The 15028-nt window shown below is 46.4% G+C and overlaps 5 protein-coding genes across 5 annotated transcripts; 4 read left to right on the top strand and 1 right to left on the bottom strand.

The window, feature by feature from the left end:
- Window positions 1–475: 475 nt before the first annotated feature.
- On the top strand, window positions 476–2663 carry BDV27DRAFT_145263 (high affinity methionine permease; the record flags this gene model as incomplete). Its single annotated transcript, XM_032070388.1, has 8 exons — window positions 476–734; window positions 787–1122; window positions 1177–1252; window positions 1309–1495; window positions 1552–1820; window positions 1906–2042; window positions 2101–2353; window positions 2408–2663. 8 exons carry the CDS (start codon window positions 476–478, stop codon window positions 2661–2663), a joined length of 1773 nt encoding a protein of 590 aa, XP_031927522.1.
- Window positions 2664–3524: 861 nt separating this feature from the next.
- BDV27DRAFT_172342 (transient receptor potential ion channel family protein) lies at window positions 3525–5728 on the top strand (the record flags this gene model as incomplete). Its single annotated transcript, XM_032075842.1, has 2 exons — window positions 3525–3894; window positions 3963–5728. 2 exons carry the CDS (start codon window positions 3525–3527, stop codon window positions 5726–5728), a joined length of 2136 nt encoding a protein of 711 aa, XP_031927523.1.
- A 2210-nt stretch (window positions 5729–7938) lies between these two features.
- On the top strand, window positions 7939–9353 carry BDV27DRAFT_172345 (uncharacterized protein). The gene is made up of 4 exons (XM_032075843.1): window positions 7939–8580; window positions 8631–8845; window positions 8903–8995; window positions 9046–9353. Exons 1-4 carry the CDS (start codon window positions 7950–7952, stop codon window positions 9082–9084), a joined length of 978 nt encoding a protein of 325 aa, XP_031927524.1. The 5' UTR covers window positions 7939–7949; the 3' UTR covers window positions 9085–9353.
- On the bottom strand, window positions 8903–10223 carry BDV27DRAFT_128375 (uncharacterized protein). Its single transcript, XM_032066958.1, has 4 exons — window positions 9512–10223; window positions 9408–9457; window positions 9046–9353; window positions 8903–8995 (listed from the first exon to the last, which is right to left on the bottom strand). Exons 1-3 carry the CDS (start codon window positions 9653–9655, stop codon window positions 9320–9322), a joined length of 228 nt encoding a protein of 75 aa, XP_031927525.1. The 5' UTR covers window positions 9656–10223; the 3' UTR covers window positions 8903–8995; window positions 9046–9319.
- Window positions 10224–10618: 395 nt separating this feature from the next.
- BDV27DRAFT_128376 (adenosylhomocysteinase) lies at window positions 10619–12629 on the top strand. Its single transcript, XM_032066959.1, has 5 exons — window positions 10619–10702; window positions 10766–10847; window positions 10907–11166; window positions 11218–11819; window positions 11872–12629. The coding sequence occupies exons 2-5, from the start codon at window positions 10809–10811 to the stop codon at window positions 12318–12320; spliced, it is 1350 nt and encodes a 449-aa protein (XP_031927526.1). The 5' UTR covers window positions 10619–10702; window positions 10766–10808; the 3' UTR covers window positions 12321–12629.
- Window positions 12630–15028: the final 2399 nt, after the last annotated feature.

Consider the following 15028-nt stretch of genomic DNA (forward strand, 5'->3'; position numbering starts at 1 on the left):
ATGTAAAGATGAAATTGTATGTCTGCGACGTGAGAGGAATCGTATCTCGTGGCGGGACAAAGTAAGGTCTATCGGAATGTCGGAGGTTTTGGTCGTCGAGATTTAAGCTTATGATACTATTGCGGAGACGAGTGTCGTCATTCTCAGCATGAGCACGAGGTGGCATTAAGAGCTCTAGCCAATAACCATTATAAAGCTTTAAAAAATGCGACAATGATATTCTCGTCTAGGCCTATCATGCTTCCCGATAGCGCCATTCAACGCCAAATTGAGCACTGCGTGGGGTGGTAGTTATCTAGCATCTAACCGAGATACAGTTCCTCATTCTGTTTGACAAGGTATAAATATAGCTTAAATGGGAGTAGACATGTCCATGGATGTTCGAGGCCTTTGTAATCTACATTTTCCTACTATTTTATTCTATGTTTTCTCTCTTTTTTTTGCAGGCCAAATAGCAAATCTGTAAACCTGTCAAATGGGTCTACCGTTTTGGCACGATAGAGAGAAGGATGTGGGCATCTCCGTCCGCGAACATGCCTCTCAAGAGAGTACCATTCAAGATGGTGAAGTCAAATATACAGCGGCAGAAGGTATCAATTCCACTAGTGTGACCTACCAAGATGCCAGTGGTGCACCCGTCGAGACGGATTCGCCGTTGGGATACTCCGTCAGCTTTTGGACAAGTCTATGCCTGAATATCAATCAAATGGTCGGAACTGGTATCTTTTCAACGCGTGAGTAGGTTCCAAACACCCCTGCTCGAGTCTCATACTTATTTCTCCGAAGCGGCCACTATCCTTAAGGGTGTTGGTTCCGTTGGCCTTTCCATGATATACTGGTTCATAGGATATCTGCTCGCCCAAAGCACTCTTGCGGTGTACCTGGAGCTGGCATCATACTTTCCCAGTCGTTCTGGTTCGGAAGTCGTGTATCTTGAGCAGGCATTCCTAAAACCAGAATATTTCTTCCCTACAACGTTTGCAGTGAAACATGTTGTCTTTTCGTTCGGGAGTAGCAATGCCGTTGTCTTTGCCGAGTACATCTTCGGAATCGCAGGCTCGGGGTACACGAACTGGCAATTAAAAGGCGTCGCGGTGGCTGCATATACAGTTGCAACATTAAGTTTGTGGGCCAAATATACACAATACCTGGCTATTTGACTGATGAGAAATGCAGTTGTGAGCTTAAATACCAAATGGTCACTGAGAATCGTTGTCTGGTTTGGGTTCATCAAGATTGCAACCTTGGTATTGTATGTTGTGCGCGATGCAGATATAGGTTAATCCACCCACTCACCTATCATTACAGGATCTCAATCGCTGGACTGGTTGTGCTTGGGGGGCATACAAAGGTCGAAGACCCTATGATCAACTGGCATGATGCCTGGAAAGGGACATCATCGGCAAGCGCCTACGGTGCTACTAATGCCATGGTCAAATTGATCTTTTCTTACTCTGGCTATACCAACGCTTTTAGTGTGGTTAATGAGATCAAGGTTTGCTAGCGACTTCCCAAACGCTTGAAGATAACAAGGCCTGATCACTCGTATAGAATCCCGTCAAAACACTTCGTTGGAGTGCCCCATTTTCATTGATCCTTGTCACATCACTCTATATCCTCGTGAACGTCGCCTACTTCTCCGCTGCCTCAAGGGAAGAAATCTTAAATTCGAAGCAAATCGCCGCAGGAGTTTTCTTTCAAAAGATCTTTGGTACGAATGGGGCCTCCCGCGCGCTGAATGTGCTCATCTGCATAAGCGCATTCGGCAATCTAATGGCTGTTATGGTTAGCAATTCCAGAATGCTCCGAGAGACTGGAAGGTGAGATTAGTAGTCTACTCCGCTAGAAGACTAGGCATCCTCTGCAGATTCATCTAGCAAATATGCTAATTCCTTGGACATATAGACAAGGTGTACTTCCCTGGCCTAGATTCTGGACTTCTACGAAGCCGTTTGGAACACCACTGGGGCCTTATCTCGTCCAGTGGGCCATAACTGTTATCATGATTCTTGGTCCTCCCGCAGGAGATGCCTTCAACTTCGGTCTGTGCTTCTCACTAACTCCTCACATAATTCTCAAACTGACAAAATTACTGGATAGTCGTCGACCTCTCCGTCTACCCCACGAGTATCTTCAATTTCCTCTTGGTGGTCGGCCTCCTATTGATTCGTCGGCGCCGCAGTAAGCTCAATCTACCTAGACCCGAGTATCGATCATGGGCCATTGCGATTGGCTTTGCACTATTGGCAAATCTTTACTTGCTTGCTGCCCCATGGTACCCGCCCACAGGGGGTGCAAACGGTGGGGACGTTAGCTTCTGGTACGGCACATATTTGGTAGTTGGCATGGGACTGTAAGTAGTCTTGCACCTCGCCTTTTTGCTCTGTTTGATTAACGTAACATTCAGACTTGCTGCGTGTGGTGTATACTACTACATCTGGATCATATTACTTCCTAAGCACAAAGGGTATAAGTTTCGACAGACTGTGTTGGAATTCGACGATGGATCTATTGCACATAATCTTGTCAAAGTTCCTGTTGCAGAGCTGGTGCGCTGGGATGCAGAGCATGATGCCGTTGGTCGTCTGCGTCGCCGGACAACATACCAAAGCAGCACTGAGACCGATGAAGATAAGTCGAGCGAACAAAAGAATATCCTTTGAAGTGCATGATGAATGTTGCCATGAGAGATACAATGGGAGATGCTTAAATCTGGATCTGGCGCCATGTTGTACTTGAGGAATATACATATAACAGGCAGCAAAATATTGGAGTTGTCTTTCTGTTGCTCTTTGTGATACAAGCCTCTCAATAAGGGAAACCGGTGGCTACATATAGCGGTCATCACGTGCAAACCCTGCATACTGGTTAAGATGAGAAGCCGAGTGAATGATCGGATTTGCTTTGTGTGTCTTGAAGGGTGTGAAACGGCCTTAGGCATCACTGTGAGAGCCTGGTTGGTTGGAGGGATGTGCCTGTGCCACTTCCATAGAATTGGTCCCTGACTTTGTTTAAAGCCCGACTGATTCTTCTTCCAGTTCTCACTCTCATTCATCCGATTCTCTGGCACTTTACATCATCTTGGCATAATCTAACCGTATAGTTATCAAGGCAACAATGCACTGACTGCCATCTTTGCTTTATTTGAACCACTTGACACACTACATCTTAACCGCCACAAGGCGATTAGGATTCTTTTTGAAGCTTTTCCCTCTGAGATCTCTGAATTCCTGTGCCTTTTAGTCTTGACGTAGTCTATTTGGCTTGTTTGCGCCCATTGTGGAAGCTATTGAATGCCTATGCTTTGTTTCCGCAGTGATTCTCACGCCCCAGCCGTTGCAGAATCACCAAACCTTCTTTTTTCTTCCTTTACTTCAAATACAAACACCGCACATACCTAAGCTACAACCAAAGTATTTAGGGCACTCTTATTGATTACTACTGTGATACTGGAGCGCCGCTTTGCGCGGTATACGCGCGTCTCATCTCAATCTTCCCGAGATACATCAATAACAACCGGTGAAATGCGACCGATATCACTGATCTTCTACCTAATTGTGCTGCTTGCTGCGCAGCTGGTAACAGCTGACGAATATATCGAGTCTAGAGCGCTGAGTTTGTGCTCCAACAGTTTGGAATTTACAGCGACGTACTTCAATGTAAGGTTCACGCCGAAGAATCGTACTATTGCATTGAGCTTTAATGGAAGGTCATCGATATCTGGCAAAGTCATCGCAGAGTTGATTATCACGGTTTACGGCTACACCGCGATGACCAAGGTGTTGAATCCTTGTGATATGGATCTAGAAGGGCTTTGCCCAGTGAGGGCTGGCGAGATCCCGGTGATGAATACCAACATCAAAGTACCTGACTCATTTATTTCACAGATCCCTGGTGGGTTGGTATCCGTGGTGTACAAATGTCTGTATAGGATTACTTGATTCCCTAACTATGCTGCGCAGGTATTGCCTACACTGTCCCCGATCTAGATGCCTCCGTGCGCGTTTTCATCAACTCCTCCGACACAGGAAGGAGTATTACTTGTCTCGAAGCAGAGCTCTCAAATGGAAAAACTGTTTATCAGCCCGGGGTAGGTTGGACGACGGCTATAATTTCTGGTCTGGGTCTGGCTGCCTCTGCAGTCACCTCTGCGCTTGGTCACTCAAAAGCCGCCACACACATAGCAACTAATGTGCTCTCGCTTTTTGGATTCATGCAGTCACAAGCAATGTTTGGAATGTCATCGGTTCACATGCCTCCGATTGTTCAGTCATGGACGCAGAACTTCCAATGGAGCATGGGCCTCGTTCGTGTCGGTTTCTTGGAGACCTTGTGTACTTGGTACCAGCGATCCACAGGTGGGCGGCCTTCGATTCTCATTGTCGACCATTCTAAAAAGTCGATTCAAATTCTCAAAAAGCGCCTTCATGACACTTTGCTAAAGCGAGCCGGTAAACCTGGAGCAGATACACATAAAAGCATTGTGATACGCGGAATCCAACGTGTCGGGTATAAGGCAGGAATCGAAGTGACCAACATCTTTCTGACAGGCTTGATCTTCTTCATCTTCTTTGCCACACTTGCAATGGCCTGTGTCGCAATATTCAGAGTTATCTACAAGTCCCTAGTCAAGTCAAGGAAGATCAAAAACTATGAAGTCAAATGGAACTTCATTACAAAGGGCATTCTATTCCGGGTAATCCTGATTGGGTACCCTCAGATATGCATACTTTGTTTGTGGGAGTTCACTCAACATGATTCCCCTGCCGAGGTTATACTTGCCGCCGTCATGCTCTTGACTACCACAGTTGCCATAGGGTTTGCAACACAAAAGGTCGCCCGTCTTGCCAAACAATCGTTGAAATTGTACAGAAACCCTGCATACGTTCTCTACACTGACCCTGCCTGTTTGAATAAATGGGGTTTTTTATACGTGCAATATCAAGCCAAGGCTTACTACTTCATTACGCCAGCCCTTGCCTACATCATAGTGAAGTCCATGTTTATCAGCCTGAGCCAAGCAGCCCCTGTGGTGCAGACCATAGCATTGGTAATCATCGAGGCTTGCATACTGATCTCCATCAGCATTTTGAGGCCCTGGATGAACAGGAAGACTGACATATACAACATCTCAATCGCAGCTATCAATTTCGTTAATGCTATCTTCTTGCTCATTTTTTCGAACGTCTTCAGCCAACCTGGCATTCTGACAGGCGTGATGGGAGTTGTTTTCTTTGCCTACAACGCAGTGTTCTCACTAGTCCTCCTGGTCCTCGTGTTGATGGCTTCCACCCACTCCGTCCTATCGAAGAACCCAGACATTCGATACCAACCAATGAGGGACGATCGGGAGTCATTTATTAGGTCACAATCTCAGCATCAGCTGGGTACTGAGTTAGATGATTTGGGTGCCGCTGCTCGTGGTGAAAAGCATTCTAATCACGACAAGTCTACCCCAAGTTTAGTTGATGCCTCAGACAGGCATGAACATAGTAACGAGCCTAATGGTGAAGATACACCTGAGGAAGATCCGCCCTCGTCAGATATTCTTGGGAGTGAACCTCTGGGGTATCAGGATCACCTCCCCAAAGCTCCGGCCGGTCGAGTATATTGTCACCGGAAAGGCTGCTATAGACCCCCTGCAAACCCCGATGGTACATTGCCTACAGAAACTGGCAGGCCTTGCAACAGCTCGAGTCCATGGAAGAGAGGAGCTGGATATGAATGAAGCATTGGGACTTTAGAGCAGGCGCCCTTCTTCACCTGTTTGCTACTACCCTTGGCTGTCATATATTACGTTTAACTTGAAGTATGCAACTGGCATGTTATCTAGCTATCCAATGATTTGTAGACATAAGTCCATTACTGCTGTTTGCTTCCACCAACTGTGTAGTGTTTAAGTATCAATCATCATTAATCATCAGTCTAAGGTTATTGGTCAATCAAGATGATTATTACTCGACGTGACCACCTGAGACCGATAGCGGTCAACGTCACTGAGATACCTTGGTTACATCAGCCAACATTTCTTAGTAGTCATGATTGTTGTAGGCGCCTGGAGGCCTAGGCAGCCAAACATATGATCTACGCAGAACAAGTAACTCTGTATTTGCAGACTTATAGCAAAATAATGCTCAATTCAGACGTCTCCACTTCCCATACTTCTCCCCTTAAGCACCATAATGGTCTTGATCACTACGGGACTGGAATTTACTATACTATTAGACACACGCAGCAGTCCCCTTCTCCAAACCGTCGGACAAGCCGACGCATTTGAAAAAAAAAAAAAAAAAAAAGAAAAGAAAAGAAAAGAAAAAGAAAAAAAAGAAAAAAGCAGATGGTTCCAAAAATTGCTTCGAGGTCTCGAGGGTCCTGAAGACTCAGCCTACTTAGCTAGGTTTCCCTATTCTAAATACTAGGATATACCTGGACGGCACGCAAAGAGGAGCTGAAGAGGAGAAGAAAAGAAGATGAATCCATGGGTATTTATTCCCAGAAGTGCCGTTTAGTTGTTCTTTCCAATAGTAGAAACTTCAAGGAGCCTTGAATGGAAGGAGCTTCGGCGGAGTACACGCAGCACACTGCTAACTAATTTGGACCTATGTAATCAGATACCACCACTACTATTTCGTCCAACGGGGACATTGGCCGAGTGGTCAAATGGCCAGGACACGCTCAAGAGGAGTTAAGTTTTTTTTGCCTGTCTACCATACCTTGCCTTTTCCGAGTTCGAATCCAGCCTCCTTTTTAATGTGTATATACTTGTTGCGACTTAAATAAAGCTGTTAGTATTCGCTTAACGCGTGTTATAGGCATGATGAGAAATGATCAGCGTAGAATGGGTCTATTGTGGATCCTCCTTGACCCACTCTATGAACTAATTAGATCACGTGAGAATCGTCGTTGGTTTACTATGCGTTGAACAATGGTTAGAAGAAGATATCGCTGAGATATGGAATCAAACTATAATTGGACTTGAACTTATCTGAGATAACATCTGGTAGACGGTATTTGATTGACTATATTGCTGTACGGTCCAGGAGGTGAGCAAGGCATGACGCGGTGATACGGCCTTTTGACTATTGCTGTCGCTTAGGTATTCTAGAACTATGTGGGAGTAGAGCTAGCGATAGTCCGATAAAATATCCGCCAAGGGTTTCTAAGTTGATAAGCATCTATGTTTTATATTTGAAGTTCTATTGGAGTGGATCTGCTGCCATGTTTCCTAAGGCGGCTTCTAAAAAAAAGGGTAAGGAAGTATCCTCACGCAAGGGCAAAGTATATAACATATTCGCCTATAAACATTACACAGACATCTACAATAGACTTTCGGGCTTAAAGATCTATCAATTCTATTAGACCTTCTATGGGTTTCCTTCACTTACACTGTTATGGACATAGGTGCCTCCAAGAGTTCCAAAATCCCATCGATATACGAATCATAAAGCGGCAGGTTTTGGTTCCTAACCACAAAAGGAAGGCATATCACGGGTTCCGTTCACAGATCCCACAAATAACCAACCGACAATTCTGATCCGATCATCAGCTGCCGTATTTCCGAGACCAAATCCCCATACTCGGCCCCTTCTAGAGCGAATTTTGTATACGGATGAGCGTTTCATTCATCTAAACAGGAATAGTTACCCGCCGGGTGTGGGGTCGGGCTCCACAGGGTTCTGCAACGGGAATTGTTGCCCGCCTATGTGGAGAGCACCCAATGGGGAAATATTGCCTCGTGCAGCAACCAAGGACAGCTTCGCGGCATGCTACTGGTGATAACGCGACACGACTTCCTTATCCGATGCGGGGCAGGGTGGAACACGATGACATTTGCAATCCACGGTCCCTAACTGGGTTGACGAGGGGCAGAATCTATAAAGACAGAGTCGAATCCAGGTCAACATGGCCTCTATTGCAGTTTCACCAAACTATCATACACATTCTTCAACATGCCCGGAGTACTAGCCGAGACTACCCTATCTGTTAACGATGGTCCTTTGACCTCTGAGAATGCAGCTTACCTGCGTCCCTCTGACCCCAACCTCCCCGTCGAGGAACTCCGCAAGCGGTACAATGAGGAGGGCTACCTTTTCTTAAAGCAGGTACTGCCCCGCGAAGATATCCTGGAAGCCCGCAAGGCCTACTTCGAGTACCTCGCTCCTACCGGGGTTCTGCAAGAGGGTACTGAGCCCGTGGAGGGAGTCTTTAACCGGACGAAATCGATCGACGACTATCCCGGCATTGGAGCCGGCCATGTGGGCGGGAATGGCCGCCCCGGTGGAGACAACGCGGCGCAGTTCGTTGACAAGGCCATCGAAGCCCATTACAAGGACTGGTACACTAAGAACGTGGTCAACCACCCCGCTTTGTACGATTTCATCGCCAAGTTCACCGGCTGGGGCAATGATACGTTGACCTTCAAGCGGACGCTCCTGAGAAATAATATTCCCGGCTCGAAGCCGATTGGTGTTCATTATGATCAGATCTTCCTTCGCTATGGAGAGCCGACGGCGGTAACTGCTTGGGTGCCTATTGGTGATATTAAGATTAACGGTGGAGGTTTGATTTATCTCGAGAATGGTATGTGCGCCGGAGCGTGGAGTATACAATCACAGACTGACAGTATGTAGGTGACTCCATTGGCCAGAAGATAGAAAACGATTTCACTGCCAAGGCATTGAAGGCTGGCCTGACGGAAGAAGAGGCCAAGTCGGCCTTCAACTCAAACATGATGTCTACCGGTCTACTCTCAGAGTTCCCGGCTGAGTTTGCTAAGGAACATGACCGTCGCTGGCTTGTCTCGGCCTACGAGGCGGGTGATGTGGTCTTGCACAAGCCTCATGTCGTACGTTCATCATTTTTACATGATAGCATCTGGAGCACTGACTAACGGAATCTCAAGATCCACGCGTCGACTATCAACAACGACGAGGATAACATCATCCGTCTTGCAACTGATCTGCGATTCTGCGATTCCTCGAAGCCCTATGATAAGGTTTGTTTCCTGTTCGACCTACTTTTATGATAACAGCTAACATCTCGTAGAGGTGGATGAACCACTACAGGTTTAATGACGGCGTTTGATTTGAAGGATTATTTGAGTTCCATTGTTCACTCTTACGGCCGTATACCAGTATTTTAATGCATGAGCATTTTCTTTAACGAGATTATATCTATGACCATCTGCAATTTGCAAGCTCAATTTGAACCGAGGATGCACTGGCACTATGCGTATAGCATACACGAAATGAATATATCCACATACCCATTCACCGACCCGCATCTAATCAGGGAAGCCATTGACAGCAGACCCTACATTCTAGACAGAATCTCCAAACGTACAATGGCAGATTCTAACATCATTAGTACTTCCCTTTTCTCGTCATACCTTAGGAATAAGAGCATACTGTTTATCATCACAATACCCGCCAGTCCATCCAGGGCCTTGGTTAATGCACTAGATCGAATTAATTAGCCTCTACATCGTAAGTCACCGAATGGGGACAAATACAGTAACACGACATGCCAAGTTGGCAGCCTCATCCCCTCCCTGAACCTGACAGGACGAGTTGGCGCTCAAGATGACATCCCGGAGGGGTCTGCCCATCGCGAGAGAAGCAAGGGCAGCCGAGGTAAACAAACAAAAGAGCTTCATGGTCTATGATTTAGAGGGAGGTATACGAAGTGTACAATCAGGTCTGAGTAGGCGTAGTGAAAAAGTTCTGACGAGTTTCTTTTACGGCCAGTGCATCCGCGGTGACGTTATGCTTAACTGGCATTCTTGAGGTCGCCTGGAATGCGAGCGTTCGCATTCGGAGATCTGCGGTGATATCGTGCAGATCTTGGCCGCGGAGGAGTATCCGCGTACCCCTCGCGTCTTCCCCGCCATGGTTTGTTGTATGCTAACTCGGAGCTGGATGAATCATGGTTCGTACCTTGTACTACTCCTGTAGACGTGTTGAGGCGGGTTTGGATAAGACTCTAGTATTTTCTACTTTCCGGGATTATCACATTGGTGAATTGTTTGCATGTTCCTCATTTCTTAAATCCGAGGAGCGAATCGATTATGTCAGATTTTGGTACATTGGTAGCTCCGATTGGACCTGAGTTTTGATCCCTTGTCAACCAGGACATTAGGATCTGGCAGATCCCTTCGTCAATGCCCAACAACTTCCATTCGAGAAGGGGAGAAGATGGATGCATGGGGACCTTTCGGGGTTGAAGGTGTCAGAGCGCATGTGACAGATATGATAGGTCATTGGCTGGCCGTTTTCTGAGGCACCAATCTTGAGGTCATGTGACCAAACGTAAACATTCGACAGGCAGCGGGTATAGATGGTAGGCATTGTAAGAACTACATCGTAGAGAACCAGGATATGACCATCTTTGAGTGACAATTGAAACCTACGAGGCATTCTGAGATCCAGTCGACTCTGACCACTTTCGACACGCTCTGCATAAAAGGTCTGCTCTTGTTGATAGACGCTAACCTTCTTGTAGTCCGGAACCACAGTTAGTCCGGGAGAGAAAATCAGCAGCCCCGCCAGGCCAGGGCCACCAGTCCCCCTCGGCGGCCCCTCTCCTCTTTTGATTTTGCTGTTGCTCCTCTCCCTTTTAATTCTTCTCTCCCCTCCCCCCAAATCCACTCTTCTTCTCCTCTTCCATCCTCTCATACCCTTCTTTTTTTTTTATACACCTCTCAGTATGTGCTGTCCACCGCCTTGTTTTTCCCTCGAAGATACCCATTGCTAACAACGTTCAACAGTACCTCTTCCTTTTCTCCTTGTACCATCATAATATCAGCAACCATGGCTGCTCCCGCTCACCAGTTCAAGGTCGCCGACATCGTACGTGTCTCCAAGGTGCCGAATATACTGTCATGTTCAGATTGTTGACCATTCCCTAGTCTCTGGCCGCCTTCGGTCGCCGCGAGATCGAGCTTGCCGAGATTGAGATGCCCGGTCTGATGGCCATCCGTCGCAGATACGCCGCTGACCAGCCTCTTGCCGGTGCCCGCATTGCTGGTTGTCTCCACATGACTATCCAGACTGCTGTCCTCATCGAGACCCTGGTTGCCCTTGGTGCCGAGGTTACCTGGACCAGCTGCAACATCTTCTCCACCCAGGACCACGCCGCCGCTGCCATCGCTGCCGCCGGTGTCCCTGTGTAAGTACAGGAACAACATGCCCCGACTTCTCCGAGCCTAACGTATTTTAGCTTCGCCTGGAAGGGTGAGACCGATGACGAGTACAACTGGTGCTTGGAGCAGCAGCTCTCCGCCTTCAAGGATGGCAAGAAGCTCAACCTCATCCTCGATGATGGTGGTGACCTGACCTCCCTCGTCCACGAGAAGTACCCTGAGCAGCTCAAGGACTGCTACGGTCTCTCCGAGGAGACCACCACTGGTGTCCACCACCTTTACAAGATGATGAAGGAGAACAAGCTCCTCGTCCCCGCTATCAACGTCAACGACTCCGTCACCAAGTCCAAGTTCGACAACCTCTACGGTTGCCGTGAGTCCCTCATTGACGGTATCAAGCGTGCTACCGACGTCATGATCGCTGGTAAGGTCGCCGTTGTTGCCGGTTACGGTGACGTCGGCAAGGGCTGTGCTCAGGCTCTCCACAGCATGGGTGCCCGCGTCCTTGTTACTGAGATTGACCCCATCAACGCCCTCCAGGCCGCTGTTCAGGGCTTTGAGGTCACCACCATGGAGAAGGCCGCTCCCCTCGGTCAGATCTTCGTCACCACCACCGGTTGCCGTGACATCCTTGTTGGCAAGCACTTCGAGGTCATGCGCAACGATGCTATCGTCTGCAGTAAGTAACAATCGCTGATCACTCGGACCTGAATATGTATTAACAAGACTAGATATTGGTCACTTCGATATTGAGATTGACGTTGCCTGGCTCAAGGCTAACGCCAAGTCCGTCCAGAACATCAAGCCCCAGGTTGACCGTTACCTGATGGCCAACGGCCGCCACATCATCCTCCTTGCTGAGGGCCGTCTTGTCAACCTTGGCTGTGCCACCGGTCACTCTTCCTTCGTCATGTCCTGTTCCTTCTCCAACCAGGTTCTCGCCCAGATCGCCCTCTTCAAGGCCGAGGATGCTGAGTTCGGCAAGAAGTACGTCGAGTTCGGCACCACTGGCAAGAAGCCCGTCGGCGTCTACGTCCTCCCTAAGGTCCTCGACGAGCAGGTTGCTCTGTGCCACCTTGAGCACGTCAACGCTGAGCTCTCCAAGCTCACCCCCGTCCAGGCTGAGTACCTTGGTCTCCCTGCCGAGGGTCCCTACAAGGCTGACCACTACCGTTACTAAACTCCTTCTTTCCGTTTGTTGTTGATTGGTATACCCTAACCTAGATTCTTTTCAACATTATCACGATGTTACGAATAACATAGAGTTCCATTTAACTTGGGCTCAAAAGTATTTTGTCTTCAACGGCAATAAAAGTGGCATATATGGGGGTTATTACGGATAGTGTTTATGGGTCGGCTTGCCTATTTTGCATTCAACAGTGCGTACTGATGGGTCATGTCTTAATGCGATACGTTTGGCGATTAGATGAGAGCCAGACCGAGGCCATGCTATAGAGCATTTAAATAATAAAAAAACAATTGCCTCAAATGTTGAATGAGTTTTGTAGACTGGCATCGAGAAATGGGCCAACGACTTCACTGTTATTGGGATATTGTTCTGTTCGTTAAGCCGTTTGCTCTGCTAATCGTAGTGTACAACTAAACACGAAGCTCTATGCGTCGACCCTGCAATACCTTTTGCCACTTAAGCATATGAGACTAGTTACCTCCATGTTTCACAAGGCTTCATATAAGCTATATATTATACTGCTAGAAAGACAGAGAGGCCTGAAGATGACAATGGAAGTATAGGTCTTTCTGTTGCTTATTTAAAGCACTGCAGTGAACATATATACATAAATATTATGTTGCGTAGGATGGTATAATAAATGGGAAAGTAGACATCAACTTTTTCAGGACATGAAGATTGCAGGACAATTCAACTCCGGTAGAGGGCCCCTTCTATACAACATTACCACAAATGTGGACTTTCAAGATATATGTGGCGAAGGATAAAGGAGGATAACAAGGAAAAGAATTAAATATATAGACATGTACGTTGGACCAAAAACCAAACCCAGGGTAACTTCAATGACTATCCTGGATGGAATATCCTTCCTTCACGCATCATCCCTGACCCCAGACAAGGACTAGTAATCATCAAAAACCATCCTCAATCAAGCTAAATGCCCTTACTAAAACGGAAGACATTTGTTCAAATCCGCCACAAGCTGTGAGAGTCCTGCTTGGTTTCTCAGATCTTTTAGAGGGCCCTGAACCTGTATACAAACGTTAGTGAGATAAACTTAATATACCCATTCTGGTATTATTTACGCAATAGATCAATTCTAAAGGAAGTCGGGGAAGATTCAGAAGATAGGTGCGTTGGACAGCTTCGGTCACACATGGTTCAATATCTTGCAACTTGTAGCACAGATCAGTGCCACTACACAATTCATTAACTTTATTCTGCACAGTACTCTTGGTACATTCAAGGATATCTGCAACAGCATCACGCTCCTCGAGGTTGTGAACTGGTGTAGCCAAGGTAAGGCCTACAACAGCGAGCGAAAACAGTGCCTGGATCTTCATCTTTAGATGCTGTTGGGTTATCGTAACTAGGGAGGTGGAAACTGAAACTGATTTCCAATAGAGAAAGATATGTTTTGCGTGTGTGGTATCAGGAGCGTTGTAAAAAGGCTAGTAAGAGAAAAGAGAGAGATGGCATGTTTATTAAAAAAAAAAAAAAAAAAGAAAAGAAAACAACGCAGATGCAGTAATGGTGCCGATATTTATATCCTGACTGCAATGCCTTAGGCATAAGAAGGTTCCATAAAAAGACCCACCCCCTTCTAGCTACGTAGATTGGCACTTGGTAAATTAAGTGTAGGTTTTGGAAAAATGCCATACCGGCTTCAGGAATAGTAAAAAATTTGACTTGACTTATGTTTTGCGATTGATGCGATGAATATGCTAAATTCTGACCTAATAACCAATCATATTTCGACTCGGCAAGAACCATGGGAAATGATCTTTTCAAATTCCCGATTAGCGTATATGCAAATACTACTGTATGGATACCAATCTATTAAGATCGGCGATTTGTTGACAGAAGCGAGCTCAGTATGGGCGGGCCTTCTTAAAGTCTGTTTTACTAACTCTGGGGAACAAACTTCAATAGATCCCTCAGTGGCTGAATAATCACTTCACCGGATATAGTTTTCCTTAACAAGGATTGGATGTGGGCTGTGTACTGAGTACTCAGGGTGCAAAAGTGTATCCCCCCCTATTTATAAATCATGAATTGTATATGTACAGGCTAACCTGCAATAGTCTTATATTTCTGGTCTTCGGATCCGCCGATCACGATACATAATCTTCTCGGGTTTGTACAAGTCCCCACTAAAAGCTCCCGGAAAATGCCCGCAGCTCCATCTCATGTTTTCGCGCCACACGTGTTTAGACTTCAGCAATCATGCTTCTAAGAATGTCCCAGGTTAACTAAGATCTAACTATTGATGTTTATTAGGTAACAGGGAAACTTGAATTGACTCCCTCTTTTCAGAGATTTTCCACGTGGAATCAATCTACAGATATTTCTCGGGGGGATTTCTATCAAAAATTAGTTAGTAGCTAGCTTCACTTGATGATTTCGAGATTAGTACTATTGAGAAATTATTCTTTGATGAAATGACAGAACATCACTATTACAGAAAAGGTATCCCCAAAAGGCTATTAATACATACTCCTTTACTCTATATGAATCGTTCCATCTCCCAGACAAGGACCAGTAAAGAGGAACCATCACTTAGTTGAAGTAATTCCTGCCAACGGGCTACATTCGAGACCAACAAGGACTGAGTTGTTCTCAATTGACTGGAGAAGTCCGGGAACACTCTCGATATCCCCTGATGACTGTACACTATTATACTATATACAAATATTAGT

The sequence above is a fragment of the Aspergillus caelatus genome, assembly GCF_009193585.1.
Source record: "Aspergillus caelatus strain CBS 763.97 unplaced genomic scaffold BDV27scaffold_89, whole genome shotgun sequence".
In the NCBI taxonomy this organism is placed as follows: Eukaryota; Fungi; Ascomycota; class Eurotiomycetes; order Eurotiales; family Aspergillaceae; genus Aspergillus; species Aspergillus caelatus.